General features: G+C 40.4%; 1 protein-coding gene across 1 annotated transcript in view; it reads right to left on the reverse strand.

Moving 5' to 3' along the window:
- The window catches only part of LOC139715435 (uncharacterized), a 120685-nt gene that overhangs the window by 40177 nt on the left and 62359 nt on the right, over positions 1–18149 (reverse strand). The window contains exons 7-9 of the mRNA XM_071627008.1: positions 6482–6623; positions 4031–4583; positions 274–543 (exon numbers count right to left, since the gene is read on the reverse strand). Coding sequence (XP_071483109.1) covers positions 274–543; positions 4031–4583; positions 6482–6623 — 965 coding nt within the window. The remainder of the gene's footprint in view (positions 1–273; positions 544–4030; positions 4584–6481; positions 6624–18149) is intronic.

The following is an 18149-nucleotide window of genomic DNA, read 5'->3' on the forward strand; positions in this document are numbered from 1 at the left end:
TTTTGTGATAATTTGAACCAGCTCAATTACTGTGCTCAGAGGAAATGCTCTGATAGGTGGTATGTGTATTCCGTTTTTAGGTATACATACAGTAGCTCAGGAGCTGACTGTTTCACACTCACACTACAGCAATGATATCGTACAGGAATTGTGAAAAGAGAGGAGAATCTATGTGTGCTTGGGTTTTGTTTTTTGTTTGTTTGTCTTTGAAATGCTTTTAATGGGCATTGGGGGTCATTGGGAGGAAGACAAGTTCATTTTCTCAAGACATACCTGCTGTGTCTGATTCTGTTGTTGCTGTTGCTGCTGGGGAGGTGGTAATGAGAGTGGAAGCTGGGGTGCTTGCTGGCCTTGCACTTGTGTCTGTGTGGCCGGTGTTGGTTGTTGGGGCTGTTGCTGCTGTTGCTGATGTGGTTGGAGTTGGTGCTGGGGTGGTACATGGGGTGGTTGCTGCTGCTGCTGCGGCTGCTGTTGCTGTGGTTGCTGCTGTGGTTGCTGCTGGGGTGGCTGCTGTTGTTGCTGCAGTTGGGTGGATGACTGGGTCTATTTGATAAGATAAGAATTGAATTGGCTATGTTACAAGATACGCTATATTTTTCTTATATTCCATGACTTTGAAACATTTTTTGTACTGTTTGGCAGATATCACAACTACAAAAGCAGATCAAATGAGAATTATTGACACATCAAACTCACATCAAAGCATGAATGCAGCCAAGTATGGCGCTATGCTATGTGAACATTTCTTGAGTCTTGCAAAAGTACATATGTATTTCACACATTATGTATGGAAAAATTGCCTCATTAATACAAACTTGATGCTAAGTATCATGACCTATTGGTATAAACCCAGGAATTCATTTTCTTCTTCTTAACTGGCTTAACATGATATATTTCAACAAATGATTGACAGTATTAACATTGTTGCAGATCATATTATGCTAGACTGTATAAAATACTCTGTAGGACCATATTCCTTTCCCTTTAAATAAAGAGGTTTTTTGTCCTTTGATGTGATGACCAAAAAAAAAAACCAAAAAAACAGACAAATTATAAGTATCATGACCTATTGGCATAAACCCAGGAATTCATTTTCTTCTTCTTAACTGGTTTACCATGATATATTTCAACAAATGATTGACAGTAATGGCATTGTTGCAGATCATATTGACCTAGACTGTATAAAGATACACATTCCTTTCCCTTTTGATTTTTTTTTCCCTTGTATCTGTCGACAAAAAAAAAAAAAAAACAAAAAAAAAGACAAATTGGGGTTAGTACCTTTAAAAAGCAGGTACAATGTAAGTGTGTACAGTGTCAATGTAGTATCATTACAAGCGGACATTGTGGAAAATATCGAAACATGTACACATAATTCGGATGTCCGAGATCTAAGCCCACGAATTTGGCTAGGTACTGGCCTTTCTCCAGATACTTGGTAAAAGAGAAATGAATGACAAAGAAACCCAAAGGAAAATCAGCACATACAAACTAAGTGGATCTCCTTATTTTAAATGAAAGTTATAAAATGACACTTATTATCAACATGGTGAGTTTCAGAAGTGGTTTAGGCTGGCTTCCACCAAAGTTACATCATCATGCAGAAATAAGTACAAATTTGGAAAAGAAGGCAATGTTGTCTTAGTATGCCCTGTCACGGCAGACAATATATGGAGATCCTGCACATGTTCATGAGAGGCATGTTTTATTGGCACATGTAAATTTGTTTTTAGATCTTCCAGACAGAGTTCCATCACGAACACTGGGAACGCTGGCCCCCCATTGGATCGAGGGTGGCTGATCTCCCCTTTGGCAAATGTGTCATGTGATCACGTTTAGGGGATGTAAAAGCTATCATGTTCCCCTCCTTGGGGAAGTCAATGTTACATCTACGAATATTAATCATCTGAACCACATCCCAAACAAATTATACAGAGATAAGTGACTTAGGGGATCAACATGGCTTCCTCTTTAGACCAATGATCCGGAGTTCTGCCAGGAAATGCTGATTTACCAAAACCCAACTCCCCCCACCCCACCCACTCCACAAAACACACATGCACAGAGAGAGAGAGGGGGGGGGGGGGGGGGGAGGGAGAGAACACACACACGTTCACACAAGCCAATTTAGCACAGTTGAAGGCTGCACTATCAATTTCTTTTCATCACATATTCAACTTTGAACAAACATCTTTTAAACGGCATGCGATATCAAGCTCATATTTTTTCTTCTTCTCATTCTCCACACTTTGCAACCCAGCACTTTTTGATTGACCAAATTGTTAAGTAGACGATGAAATTGGGGTCTAAATTACTTTGTCGCAGTGACAGTCGGGAGAAAACGAATAATTCTGTGTGAAACCCGCACATTGAAGCCGTTATATTTGTAGCCCTAACTGGATGAGTCACTGTGCAAATATGCACGACACAAACATCCACAGACCTCACTGTCTTGTTTATATATTGTGCGGCTAGATGCAGTCTTAACTCTACTTGGGAGCAGCTGTTTGTAAGTTTCAGGTCTACCAATTATTCACAATAGAATAAGAGGAAAACTGAAATCATTTAGCAGGGATGCTGCTGCTTTCCCTGAACTGCACACCTACAATGTACCCACTTCTCTTGCCACTCGCAGCAAACATGCCCCGTCCTCCCACACACGTAGCAGCCCACAAGACAATTTGGATGTGCTACGATTTGCTCTTCGGGGCATATTCCTGCCAGCGTGCAATATCGTAGACAATACAGGTAAAAGACTGTTTACCCAAGTGAATTCTGAAAGTGGGTCAGAGCTGGGGAGAGCATACAATAGGCGCACAGACACGCGCCCATTTCAGTGCTGATTAATGATTTGGGCATAATGAATGCAAGTAGGTGGGGATGTGTTCAGGCATGGTGGCAAAATGGAAAAACATATATTTCATGTTGCGATGCATCCATTATTTTTGGAAAACAAATTAACATAATTGTTTCGGCTGCATTGCCCGTTGTTTTGCTGATGATATCCAGGTTTATATTTTTGTGTTTCATCATTCACTTTTCCTACTCCGCCTTGAGCACATCAGTCATGTGGAATTGGCACATTATAAGTACCCTGTACTATTATTATTATTATTACTATTATTGCTTTTATGATGCAAAAACATCCTTTAAGATATCAGCATATGTTCTGCATGCCTATCCTCATGTTTGACATGTTGTTAGAGGAGCACAAGTGTGGAAGTTCAGCATGGATTGCCTATTTGTCAAGCACTTAATAAATTGCTGTCTTCTTAAAATTTCCTTTTATTTTCTCCGAATGCTGAACATGTCCGCCAGTCAACATTGAGACAAATCAATCTTCTGTTTCATCATTGTTTTTCTGTAGTTCCTTTTGAATGTCATACCACAATGAGCAAAAAGCAATGTATAGGGGGTAAATACCATGCGAACTGCAGCTCTAAAGGAGAATTTCACAAAGAAACTTTGCGTGATATTCTCATTTAAAGATATATAGCTGATGATGGTAGAGTACAGTATCCAAACCGGTCGATAAAAATCACATGCTCAACAGTGACAGCTTGCACTGGTACTTCTTACTGCATGTCACGTGTCAACAGTGTTTTTGTTTTTGTTTTGTTTTTTAGATGTTGTAAAATAAGTGATGCCTGTGCTGTCATAATCACATAATCAAATGATCATAGCAGCTATATGGGGATACAATGCCTGTGACTGACATGCCCTTTCACAGGGCTCTTCATACCTCACAATGTAGCTTAACATACGGATCATCTTTCTGCAACAGAAAAACACCATATCTCCTAAAATAAGCAAATTTTCTGCACCCTCCATTTGTCACTACTCACTTTTAACAAAGCATCATATTTCATTAGAATTACAAGCATTATATGTTCATGTTACCAGTAATCTATTAAATACACTATTAATTTCTGCATTTCTCTTGCTATAAATCTGGTGTTTGCTTGACAACAACAACAACAACACATACACACACACACACACATACACATGCACACACAAATTTAATTACCTGTTGAGATGGAGGGATAGTGGCTGTGGCTGCTGCCCTGCCACGTGGGCTTGTTGCTGCAGTATGGACTGTTGAGGTTGTTGCTGCGACTGATCTCGTTGTGGCAATGTGTCAGCTGCTGGTTGTTGGTTCTCCTGTGACTGCATCACAGTCTGAGATGATGGCATGACTGGCTGTGGCTGGACTTGTTGCTGCTGCTGCTGCTGCTGCTGCTGCTGCTGTTGCTGCTGCTGTTGCTGTTGCTGCTGAGCTGGAGCTTGCTGCAACTGGGGCTGCTGGCCCTGCGTGGTGGGTGCAGACTGCTGGGAGGTGGGTGCATGGCCCTGCTGGGGCAGTTGCGAGACAGCAGAGAGGGCCTGTTGAACCTGGGCTTGGCTCTGCGATGGAGCTTGAGGTTGTTGCTGCTGTTGGCCCATTGATGGCTGCGACAAAGGCCCAGTATTCTGCACCTGACTAGAAGCGGTCTTTCCTGTGGCATCTGATTGGTACGACGCACCTGACATCCCAACTCCACTGTCTGCAGTCATGGTCATGGTCATGGTCCCAGGATCTCCTTCACAAAAAAGAAAGAAAGAATAAGAATCAATCTTTTAAACATTAAAATCCTTAACTGCATAGCATCTCACCCTTGGACTATACATCAACATATCATATTCTTCAGACATTAAAGCCCTCACTTTCCACAAAGGAATTGGCTCTGCAAGTACTGGATTGAAGGAAGAGGTAAAATGATTGGCTTGGAATATATTTTTCTCTTCAAAAATATGATTCATCAAAAAGTATAGTTCAAATTTACCTTCAATAAACACCTATTTTATTGTCCAACACAAGGAAGGGGGGGGGGGGGGAGGGGGAACAGGCAATACCACTACATGGACACTATTTTTTATATGTTGGTTAAAATGTGATTATTTGGTTTTTCTAGGACTTTCATTTAGAGTATTAGAATTAGAATTGTGAAAGCAATAACTCCTGCTCCATGCTACCTACAAAGGTATCAGTTGAGAAGGGCTGCGATCTGGAAACTGAAATAAGTTTACACTCAATGTCAAGTTCAAAACTGAAATAAGTTTACGCTCTATGTCTTTCAAAACTGTATCAAATTTGCTTTGACAAACACATATCCTGGATGAATATTCATTAACGCGTACAATCTGCAGAGCGTCTTCATCATAATGAAGGTTGCACTGTTGAAATGAAATAGCAATCATCTTTGCAATTACTTCATATCAAGAAATAATAATGCCTCTAAGCATCCTTCAGGACACAGCCATACAAATAGGCAATTTTGCTCAATTGACCTACAAATCACTGTTAAACAATACCAAGATATGAACAACTGAATAAATAATCATTCAATCAATGCTGAGGCCCTTGTTCAAATTGGAGTATTTTGCAAGGTTTAATCATCATGTCTTCAAAGAAAATGCATAATTCATAAATTTCTCCTATCATGAAATTGCTATCATTTCATGGGCTAAAAACCATAAATACAAATCGGAGCACACATAGGCTATAACAACACAGCATGATGTATGTGTTTCCATATGCACGTCTCTGAAAGTGCATGGGTGGTTGTAATTTCATACATGTATAAACGAGGGTGGTATTGTGCATTGTGTATGACTTCTGACAAAATACAGGTAAGAAAAGTTCATATCACGTTTCTTGTGCTATGAAGAGGGGATTGCACTATTGAAGAGCTATTTTAGGTAAACCTAGTATCACTACATTAAAATACAATCTAGTATCTACTAGTCTAGATAGGCAGGACAGGTTTGCACGCCTACAGAATATTATCATACCCTTTTGCCATGCGTAAAGCCCTTCCTTCTCATTTTTTTTCTTTTTTCTTTTTTCGGGGGGGGGGGGGAATAGTTTAGAAATTACTACAGAAGAATTATTTTCATCAGGGAATCAAGCTGCTGCAATGCACAGAACAGCATGGAAGCACCGATCAGACTACAATGTGTATCAATGGAAAGATACCGAAGGTGACAGTACAAAAGGAGGAAAAAAAAAAAGAAAAAAAAAAAGAGGGGTGGCAGCCCTTTACCAATGACAGATTACGTGGGCTGTTGTCTGGGGAAATATGGGTTGAACCTTTTCAAGGAGGAGTAAGGAAGCCTAAAAACTAATCCGTACGATCATGAAGGGGTGACACCTAGGAGTGCTACAACATCGCCACCAAACATCAACCTCAAAGAAGTTTCCAGAAAAAACAACTATTCATCAGCCCCTTCCCTCGAAGTCATTTCTTTTTTTTTAATCCAGAAAAAACAAAGAGATGGATCAAAAACAGAGATTAAGGACTGTTTTTCATTTCAGTGGCAAACACAACTTTCTGAGATGTTTCACTCAAAAAAAAAAAAGGAAGGACTACAGAAGAAGAAATAAAAGAAAGAGACTCACAGCAGAAACGGAGACAAAAAGTTGAGTGATCATGTTTACCTTTGTCCTCCTCCTGTTTGCCTTCCTGTTTCTCTTTCTCCTGCCTCCGCTTCTCCCGGTTCTTCACCACAGCAGCCATGCGGTCCCTGATCACCTTGGTAACAGCCTTCAGGTCCTCTTCGTTCACAAAGCCCATCCGTACCTGGGATGAGTTGGTGGCAGACAAAAATAAAAGGCGAAATGAAAACGTAATGAAACCTACATGTTGCCATTGCGGAAGGCAAAATGCATCCGTCCTCTTTTATAACACTTTATGGTGTGGAGAAAGGTGCTTATTTTCATCATTTTCCAGAGGGCTTTATCCTAAAGAACTGGCAGAAATAAAGCTTTTGAGTTTGATGGAGCTTGATGTAATATTTTCCTGAAAAACTCAGCAAAAGTTCGATGTTGAATGTATTCTTCTTTACTTCACTTCACTTTACTATCCATATGCATAAATTCCTGTCACTTCTTTTCATTGCTTTATTCTTTATCTATTCATCTACCTCTCTTGTCACTCATTCACTGTTCAAAAATAATCGTCAATTTAACTATCTTTTTTTTTTTTCAACAGTATTAAAATCACTTATGCAAGTGTAAGATGGTTACTTGGGCACTGTGATTACTCGCTGTAGAAATGTACACCCCAGCCCATCTTAACAATGTGTTAGTCAATACTCTGACATCAAACAGAAAGAACAAGACGGCACTGTCGTTTGCAGTGATTCAAAAGTGGGTGAACCAAGTCTGCCAACTTTTATGCACATGTTCTGCTTCACATCTTTGTCTTGCTCAGTGAAGAATAAATGAAGCGGTTACTGACTATACTGAAACCAATGATATGAACTGATGATATAAGACACAACATGAATGTTCCATCAGTCATGTTGAGTACCTGCATTTGTATATTGATTGGCTTTTGTTCGTTATCAAATAAATCTTAACTGATAACTGAAAACTGATTTTCTCTACAAAACATTGCTATCATTTTCTATTTTTTTATTAAATCAACAAAGGTCTATACAATAAATAGAGAGGAGACATTTGATAAAACAGTCAAATGCCAAAGTATTTTTCTCCATTATGGCCATCACAGTACAACAATTAAATTTTAAAAAAAGAGCAAAACAAAGCAAAACAAAACAAACCAGAATTAGGAGGACAGGACTTCTCTTTCCCAACATTTATTCAATGTGTTGTACAGCTGTAAATCATTACTATTTCTTCTTTTTTTTTTAACTGGGTGAGAAAATTCTGCAAGCAGTCTGATATTCTCCTGTTTACAAGCAAACTGTTTCTTCATTCTTTTGCTGTTGAGCTAATAATGTCAACAAAAAACTATTGCAGAATCACAGAATTGTCTGTGATAACATTACTTTTTCTGAAATAATTGTGATTGTGTGAGAGATTTCCGACACTGAGTGACTACAGTTGAATATTGAAAACAATGTTGAAGAGATATTTATGGGGCTAAGTACATGTATCACTCCTGGTAATATATTAAACAAATATCCCTGTGATACACTGGCTACATGTGAAAAAAAAAAATAGAAGAAAAAAAGAACAATTGATGATTTGGGAGGAACTGCTTGATAATTAGAGTTGTTTTCACAGGACAGATGATGACAGCATTACCGATGATATGCATCTTTGCAGGGGGTGGGGAGGAATACATGTACTTATTGCACATTGGCACACTGCAATCTGTAAGATCTTTAATATCTGTGTAAAGTTTATAGCTATTCCTCTTTCGTGACAAACCAAGACTGACATCATGTTAGGCATGGCGTAATCTATGCGATCATGTCTCAAATGTTAGCCTTCATTCCATTCTCCACCTCTCCAATACCCCTGACATTAGCATGGAAGATAGTCTCATTCGCAGAGAAAATTATCAAAGAGTGCCCCCCCCCAAAAAAAAAAAAAAATTGAAAAGAAAAGAAAAGAAAATCACTCTGATGTTTGATTTTCATTCTTCCAATTTTGAGAGTGAGGTTCCTATAGTTTGCCCTAATATTTCCAAATAAATTTGGAGAAATTTCTGTGAAGTAAATGATGCTCACTGAAACATTTCTATAAATTCTTGAGGAGGCAGCTGATTCTTAGTATGCTGCATGGTGATGACAAAGCATCAGTGTAACTACATTAATAGTAGACTTACAGTTGTTTGCTTGTTTGTTTGTTGTTTTTCATACAGTACAGAACAGGAGAAATCACTCATTTGATACTTTTGGGTTTGGTTGTTGTTTTTTATTTGGGGGAGATGGTTAGCATGACTTAAAAGCAAGGCAGTATGAGGACATCTGTAGGTGTAAATCAGAATTCACATCTATAATTATGAGGAACATGGCATTGGCATGTAATTCTGAAGTGTGCAAATTCTTATTCACATCCAACACTTTTACTACTCTTCCTCATTCAAATCTCTTTATGTAACAAATGCCTTATGAAAAAAGAAAAAAAAAAGAAAACATTACAATATCATATTTCAGAAATTTAATTATACTGCATCCAACTTAAAACATCCCTGACATATGAAGGCTAATTACCAGTCATCCATGCTCAGCACAAAATATAGTACACAAAACAGGTAGCAGTCATCATTATACGTCAAATCAGAATGAACAGCTGGACAGGAGACTACGTCACTTCGTAATAAAGACTGCACAGGCAGTAGAGAGGGTACAAAAAAGGGGAGCAGATTTTATGTCCACACTGCACGCTCTTGTTTAGAGTCTGGCACTTCGCAAGTTATTTTGAGATTATTCGCTCAGTCATTACACAGCACTTAATACTGTTTTCGAGGTGCACTACCTACAAGATCAGAAGGGATGCACATAAATAACTCTCACACTGCAAAAGAATGAACTTTACGAATCTAAATTCCAATGGGGAGAAAAGCACACAAAAAGTAATTCACTTTGAATGATATCCTCTAAACACTACAAAATAATGCTGATCAGACAGTAAGGATACTAAAGTGAAAATGCCTGCTCATTGCTGGACTTCAGCATACAATTAAAATTTCAACAAATAGCCTGCCGTACTGGACACCATTTCAATGAAGACACTATCACAAAAGAAAGAAGGAGGACATACGCAACTTTGGTGGCTTGAAGAAAACTGAACGAGAACACCAATGCATGGAGACAGGATGAAAACAAACTCTTCAACAAGGCATCTGGCATTCATCGTTTCTCCTCTATCTTCTTACTTTCTCTGGTATACAGCATCTAGCATCAAAGACTGAATATTTTTTGTGAGGTCTCGTGCTCATCAAACGCTCACCTTCAGAGCAAAGTGATAATACGCACTTCTCTGCAGGCATATAATGTGAAGGGCTTGCTGCCCTATTTGAAGTACTCCTCTGTACATTTTAGGAAATTAGAATCGAAGTTGGGAGATTAACCGCTGAAATTTGAGCTGTAGGCAATGTTTCCCCACTAATTCACTTTTCTCAGTACTCCCCTCTCTGCTGATTATTTGCGTGATGTGGTTCATCAAACTAAGTTGCTTTTTCTAAAGCTCCTTTGTAAACCACAAAAAAAAAAGAGAGAGAAATGATGCAAGAAATGACTCAAAAGCATGTACTTTGTCAAATCAACATGAAAGGAATGACTGTGATAGAGAGAATATAGACGGAGCTAGTAATGGAGAGAGAAGAGCCATAACTAGCATTGATATTAAAAAAGAAAATAAATCAGCTGCATGAAGCTTACTATACACTTGTAAAAAAAAAAGAAAAGAAAAAGAAACTCAGTATGAAGAGACGTGTAAATGCTGTTTTAACAAACTTTTCCTTTGCTTCCAATTAGCAATTTCTCTCAGCAATGTTCTTCTTAGCAATGTTATAGGAAAACATATGCGACCCAACATTAGTGGCTTTCTGCCCATTAACTGAAATTGTAAGACAGGTCAAAAGATGAGTAGCTCCTGTCAGTAACATTTATTTAATATGACCAATTTTCTTCTCCACAGTGCAAAGTTCTGCACTTTTTTTTTCTGTTCTGTTGTTCTTTCTCTATACAACGACTATACAAGCACTCACATCCAGCCCATTGAAAACTCAACAGCATCTACAGAATGGCAAAACCATACAACCATGTAAAGAAGGGACCGTCATGACTAGACAAGCAGAATAACAAGCTTGTTTGACAGCTATGGGAAATGAAAACACAAACATCGTGAACAACATAAACACCTCGTGACCATGATTTGATATACCGACCTACAATTAACCCTGCCCCAAACTGATATCCACCCTGTCTGCACACTGAGGTTTTACCAGGGAACTACTTATCACATCTCCCTGCATTCTTTCCCTCCTCTTAAGTGTTACATGAAAATGTATCCCTGGATTTACGAGAGGATATCTTCACATGGACCTTACAGCTGAGATCAACTTCATGCATCCCCCTTCTTTTTTTTTCTCCCTTTCCTGTAAACAAATCTAGCCAGCACTGTGATATATCCTCACATAAACTATACCTTCACATTTCTGCAAATCCATCATATCAACTATGCTATAATACAAAATGCAAAATGCTTCAGTGTCATGAAATGTAAGCATATTGTGACATTGATACTGCAAAGTTACAGAAAGCGCCCACAGAGTTTCTATCCGACTTTCATTCCATCTTAGTTACAAAAATGCAAAAAAAAAAAAGTATGAAGTAAACATTCTTAGAATTGGGTTCAATTTGTTTGATGCCTTCATGACACAATACTCCTATAGCAGTATTCATTTCATTGAAACGAAAAGGTTAAATAGAGAATATTATATGCAAGACTCTTTACCTCTTTCAAAATTTACTTTAATCATGGACATGCTAGGCTTATTAATGAGATCTACCCAACAGAGAACACCTTTCTGATCAAATCAGTAAGCTACAAGTTAGTGAAAACTTGATATATGTGAGAAATCATCTGTGTGTTATACATGTATCAGCACCTGAAGAAACCTGCTGTTGGTACAACTTCTGTACATAAAAATGCATTTTTTACTGCAGTGGGATAGTTCACCTATCTTAAAAATACAGAAGCCCCTGGCAGGACACAAAGTGTTTCATAGAGATGTAATACATTGATAGGTTTTGTGCAAAAGCTACCCCTCATGTTCCATCATAGTCAAATGATGATGGCAACATTCTGTGATGCAATGGTACGATGCTGAATAATAAATATATCCAACAATCAAAAGTAAGCATTCATAACAGTCTCATCATATGTCTACTTTGTCTCTGATACTGTACGAGCCGAAATTTTCGCGTACAGATATTTTCGCGAATTGCTACTTGGAGGACGTTTTCGCGTGTTGTTCATTTCGCGGTTGCGAGGGTCTAACTGAACTTAGTTATTTGCGCGTTTTTATTTTCGCGATTCAAAGGCGATTCGCGAAATTTGCGAAAATAAAACCACCGCGAAAATTTCAGCTCGTACAGTATACTTTTAGTAGCCCACTGTCATATCTCTACTGTTTTCATCCAATACCATCGCCAACTGGAGAACCAGTTTTCCATAAACGTAACATGAAACAGGAAGACTCGAGGGCAATGTGGATCACTGCATCGAGCCCAGCTATGACTTGCTCCCATCTGGAGTGTTGTGCTTGGCAAAGGGTGCTTCAGTCACTTTCAGTCTCTAAAGTTCATTCAAAATCTGATGGTGTGTCACTGCCTAGTTTCTCATTCCAGTTCTAAGGAGACATGAAGTGTATCTGGAGTTGTCCTGCCTAGTCTTCTCTCTAGACATGGATGTATAAATCTCATCACAGAAACTTGTGGTGCCCACATGTATTATGTCACAAATGGAAGTCTTGGGGGATAAAATGTATTGGGAATGGTTCTAGGACAATTATCCCCTGGACAACTACCCCAGACCCTTCCCTTTACCTGCACTCTAACCTTAATCCTAATCCTGAACCTAACCCTAACCCACTTCTTTACTCTTACCCTATCACTAACCAGTACTGAGTACAGGGGTAATTGTCCTGATATGAGTGGGAATGTAGGCCTACAGGCCACCTCCAAGACATGGGCATATAGGAAACATATCTAACAGACTTTATGACATGATTTTGGATGGCATTATCTTTTTTCCCTAATATGAGTCACCAAATTGGCAGCGATTTGAACTAATACTTGCATGATGTCTGATCTAAACTGAAATTGCAGAAAATGGCAACCACATAAGAAAAAAACTAAAACCTTTGCTTTTTCTGTATCAAAAATTCATGGCAAATTCGTCTCTGGCAGAGATAGCACATTTTCACTATAAAACTTGGCTTCGCTCTGGAACCCAACCAAGTGCATATCTTTAATAGTCACCATATTGCTGTATCCCTATACATTACATGAGCACTGTACATGTATGTGGAGAAAGGCCCCTATAAAGGCCAAGGTGACTCGGAGTGTTCCTACATGTTTACTAGTACACTACTATGTATCTATGTCTACATTCATGTCAGCAAAACGAGCCTTGTGCAATCATATATGAAGTGTGTCAGTGTGTGTAGAGCTGTACAATGATATAAGCAGGCACACCCTGTGCACGGTAGGCTTGGACAAGCCCATTGATGTGATAGATGTTCGTTCGGCTGTCGCAAAAAAAAAGAAGAATACGAGAATGGCTTAAACTCCCGGTAGAAATTCTATTTCAGGGAGGGTAATAAATCACTCAGCCGCATCTCAGGACTTGGGAGCATCCTTCATCAACATTCCAAACCCTTCAGCATGAACATTCTCTTGACATTCCCTCCCCTGAAAGTCAGCACGCACCTGGCTGCTGATACCCCCCCCCCCCCCACTTCCCCCTCCCTCCATCACTATAATCTTCTCATTGGAAATGCACTCTACAGACGAGCCCCTGTAATTTGAAACAGCTCTACAAATCTAGCTTGACATTCATGTACCAGCAAACTGCATGTTCCTCCACCAGGCCAACTAAAGCGCAATATGCGTGATTATTCCCCATGAAATCATTTCCCATATTTAGATTTAGCCGAGGTAACAGATTTCCCTTACTTCCACCGCTATCTTCCCCTCCCCCTCATTTCTTCCCCACTTTTTCTCCTTTTTTTTGTATCTTTGAGACTCTAGGAAAATACTGTAGGGGTGACGAAAGCTACCTCATCATAGTCCAGGAAGTGACACAAGGATGCTGTTATTCCTTACTTGAAAGAGCGAGAGAGGCGAGGGAAGAGGGTTGTCTCGAGCTCATCAGTCGTCGCTATTGGCAGCAGGATCTAAATTGGGCTATTGTCCTCTTCCTACAGCGCATTAATTGAACACCTTAGCAGATGCTACCCACAGAATTTGTGCCGAGGAGGGGAAGGATTTCTCATGCATGCATGCGTGGGGCTGTCGAGCGACGGAGGTTTCCAGCTCATGATTAAAACTGATCTGTGAAACTGATTTCAGAAGAACAACCGTTTGCTGTGCATGAACATGTCACGTGTGTGCAACTTTAAGAATCAGACACAGCACTTGACCTACATGTGCAGCCCAAGAGTATTGACCGAAAAGTGACCTCGGTCCGAAGGACAAACACACTCCTGCCCTCCTTCTCCTCTCCATCCCTCCAGCCAACATTTCACTCGCAAATTAGGTCACCTTTAGACCAGAAGGTCTCTTTCAGACCCCTAATACCCCCATTCCTCTGCAGGTGTTTATTCATGGTGCCCCGTGCAATGGATGGAAGTTGTCAATACACTCTATGAGATTCAAATTCATAGGAGTGCCAAGTATAGATCATACAGGCCTACATGAAGTTTTGGGGAATTATAATCACAGTCCTTCAAGGTCTTTTTGCTGTAATACATAAATGACAGGCCATAAGGTACATCAGATTGTGCGAAAGGACAGAGATACGAACTACAAGTCAGGTGTGTTACAGGCGACTCTTGTTATAACAAAGTCCTTGGGACCAGCAGTTTTCTTTTGGTCTTTCTATCAAAATTTTCTTTTAACCCAAGGAAATTTCATACCAGACTTAAATGATAATAATTTTGGGACATAGACGTTTATGTCCCTGTAACGAAATTTCCTTACAACCATGTTCATTTCAACGGGAGCTCCATGCATTCTCATACCCCGCGTTCACATTGGTCCCCGCGACGCGGGGACAGCCACAAGAGATCTTATCTTTTTTACGACTGACAGTTCACATTGGTATCTCATCTGTCCCCGAGCTGTGGGGGCATTTTGGGGCTTGAAGCGAGCTCTACCACTTGAATCCAGGCATTGCGCATGCGCACATTTGATGACCACAGCTGGACGCTATCAATTGCGCCCCAAGGTCACTCTCCCCTCCAAATCTTGTCCCCGTACCCGACTTGCTTCGCGGGGACGAGGGGACAAGTCCCAGTGAGCGTTCACATTATGCTTTTGGAGGAGAAAGTCCCGCGGCGTGGGACTTTCCCCGCATCGCGGGGACCAATGTGAACGCGGGGATAGTTACTCTCAAAAACGAAAAGGGGGGATTTCAAACACATTGTCCAGTACATCCAGAGAATTTCAGTACTCACAGTCTAATAAGTTTGTTTGTTTTGTTTCTTCTGTTTGGTACTGCTTTTTGGTGAAAAAGTTTAAAGCAAAATAACAGATCAAGAACAAAGAATGGCCGGTTTCAAAGTGGTTACATTTAACATTGTAATGTCACAAAGCCTTGACTGATATTTTGCACATGTTTATTCTGCCATCTTAAAATATTATGCAGAGGATAGTACTGCCTTTAGTAATATTCAATATGATTTGGAAATAGCTTGCAGTCTTTTGTACGCTTTGTTAATAGTATTCTGTTGTGCAAAACTGCAACGTTCTGATGATCATAAATCTCTTTGATTCGTGACCAATTCTACAGTATCAAACTTTGCTAGCCTGATATCATCTACATGTAGGGCGTATACTTACAACAGAGAGAGTACAGATTTTTTTTCCCTGCTGAAACAAACATTTGATATACTGTGATATAGCACATTCTGTTTGTTATATAAACACTGCTTTTCTGGTACATTTTGTAACATATCACTGCCCTATACCATAGAATTAAAAAAAGAGAGGAAAATTAATTCAAATTTGATGAATACCACAAATGTATGCTGCACTTCTGCTGAAGATCTAAACCATTCAACATGTAACCAATATGGCTGGCTAATCTTGCTATACCCCATACTGAAGTACATTTGTATTAAAGCAATGTTTTCTATTTTTACAACTCAAGGTTGCAGAGCTTTGAGCAATGAGTAAGGGCTTGCTCATCAAAACAGATGTCCCTTTTCCACAAAACAATAAATACACACAGGGACAGTGCATTGTGCCCTGAGCAAAGATCACATGACCAAACACACTTTCAGCAGAGCATTTGTCCCACTATGACAAAATACATGAGTGAAAAAAAATAAACAAAACAAAAACAGATAGTCAGCCCGGCTCATGATGTATGATTCTTTTGTCTGGCCCAAGGATTAGCTGTAGTGCCTATTCCCTTCCACACACTCATGGCCATCAGTCAATCAGGGGACTTTCAATTAGAAGATTGATTCGGTAATCTATAGCTTCGCACTACCCCCCTCTCTTAATTAGAGGAAATCCAGAGACTGGGTGCATACACGGCAATCAGATCTCGAGTTTGATGCTCTTATTTGCCATATATCACTTTCACCATAGTGTGCAGTGAATATATCAACAAGGAAGAGTGTCTGTGTCCATATAGTTTGAATTGACACTAATCAGTTATTTTTAAACATATCAAGATACACACATGACACTCTGAAATTTGACTGCAAAAAATGAACAAGTTTGAAAGTCTACAGGAATGTCTCCACAAGGTTTGCTTGGTCCACATCTGCACCCACTGATCCAAGAAAATGTTTCCAAAGTAATGAAAGTGCAGCCAATATTTAAAACTCAAGCATTAAATAATGTACAAAAATGCTGAAATTTCAATTTATGGCATGGCACTTGCTTCTTGATATGGGGGGGGGGGGGGGGGGGGGAGCATAATGATAATGGTGTATGGGTATGCTTGCTGACATTAGGTAATATGGGTCTGCATTCCAGACTACAGACAGCATTGGGCAGCTAGGTTCATCAGTTTAGTAAGGGTTTTACTGTCTGGCTATACTTTCACTTGGCAAAGAACTCTCCCAGGAACGCTTAAATGGGTCAGATTACTTTGAACACCACAGTCCCTGTGATTTCGTAAAGGCTCTGTCGGGGTCCAAATTGTTCTTGCATCCCCTAGCTTCCCAAACAAGAGACCCGCGGGTCTAGCGCTCACCTGAGTATCGCAAGTTCACCTTTCACGCAGTCACTAATCTAAATTATTCACAGCTCTACCAAAATTTGACGAGGCATTCTCAAGTGGAAGATGAAAATGTACAATAAGGGCCCAATTTTTTCAAGATTCCTTAATTTGGGGGAATTGGGGCCCCCTGGGGCCCTCTGGGTGGGGCATGGTGCCCAGTTTGATAAATTGAGATCCTGACCACCTAGGGATGCTACCTGCCAAGTTTGACAAAAATCCATCATGAGGTTTTCAGGAAGAAGATGAAAATGTACAATTCAGGCCTCCATTTGGACCCTTCCAACCACCCCCCCCCCCCACCCCCAAGAGGGGCACCCCTGGATCTCCTATGAACAAACTTGAAACTACAGTCATTACTGTACTCACTCATAGTATTATCTCAGCTCTATAACTTCTGATTCTAGAGAAGATTTTTAAAGATTCCTTCATTTGGGGGGTTTGGGCCCCCTGGGGGCCCCCTGGGCGGGGCATGGTGCCCATTTTAACAAATTGAGATCCTAACCCCCTAGGGATGCTACCTGCCAAGTTTGGTGAAAATGGGTCATGGGCTTCTCAAGAAGAAGATAAAAATGTACAATTTAGGCCCCATTAGGACCCCTCCTCACCCCCACCCCCCCCCCCCCTGGGTCCAAAGGGGGGCACCCCTGATTCTGCCATGAACAAACTTGAAACTACAGTCATCAATGTGCTAACTCATAGTATTAACCTAGCTCTATCACTTCTGGTTCTAGAGAAGAAGATTTTTGCGGATTCCTTAATTTTGGGGGGTTTGGGCCCCCTGGGGGCCCCCTGGGTGGGTCATGGTGCCCATTTTAACAAATGGAGTTCCTAACCCCCTAGGGATGCTACCTGCCAAGTTTGGTGAAAATGGGTCATGGAGTTCTCAAGAAGAAGATGAAAATGTACAATTTAGGCCCCATTAGAACCCTTCCCCACCCCCCTCCCCTGGGTCCCAAGGGGGGCACCCCTGATTCTGCCATGAACAAACTTGAAACTACAGTCATCAATGTACTAACTCATATTATTAACTTAGCTCTATCACTTCTGGTTCTAGAGAAGAAGATTTTTACAGATTCCTTAATTTTGGGGGGTTTGGGCCCCCCTGGGGGCCCCCTGGGTGGGGCATGGTGCCCATTTTAACAAATTGAGTTCCTAACCCCCTAGGGATGCTACCTGCCAAGTTTGATGAAAATCGGTCTTGGGGTTTTCAAGAAGAAGATGAAAATGTAAAAAGTTTACGCACGACGCACGACGGACGACGGACGACGGACGACGGACGACGGACGACGCACGACGCACGACGCACGACGCACGACGGACGCCGGACGAAGGGCGATCGCAATAGCTCACTTGAGCCTTTGGCTCAGGTGAGCTAATAAAAAGG

The sequence above is a fragment of the Diadema antillarum genome, unplaced genomic scaffold (genome assembly GCF_040938485.1).
Source record: "Diadema antillarum isolate AM-2024a unplaced genomic scaffold, OU_Dant_1.0 scf00000049, whole genome shotgun sequence".
NCBI lineage: Eukaryota > Metazoa > Echinodermata > Echinoidea > Diadematoida > Diadematidae > Diadema > Diadema antillarum.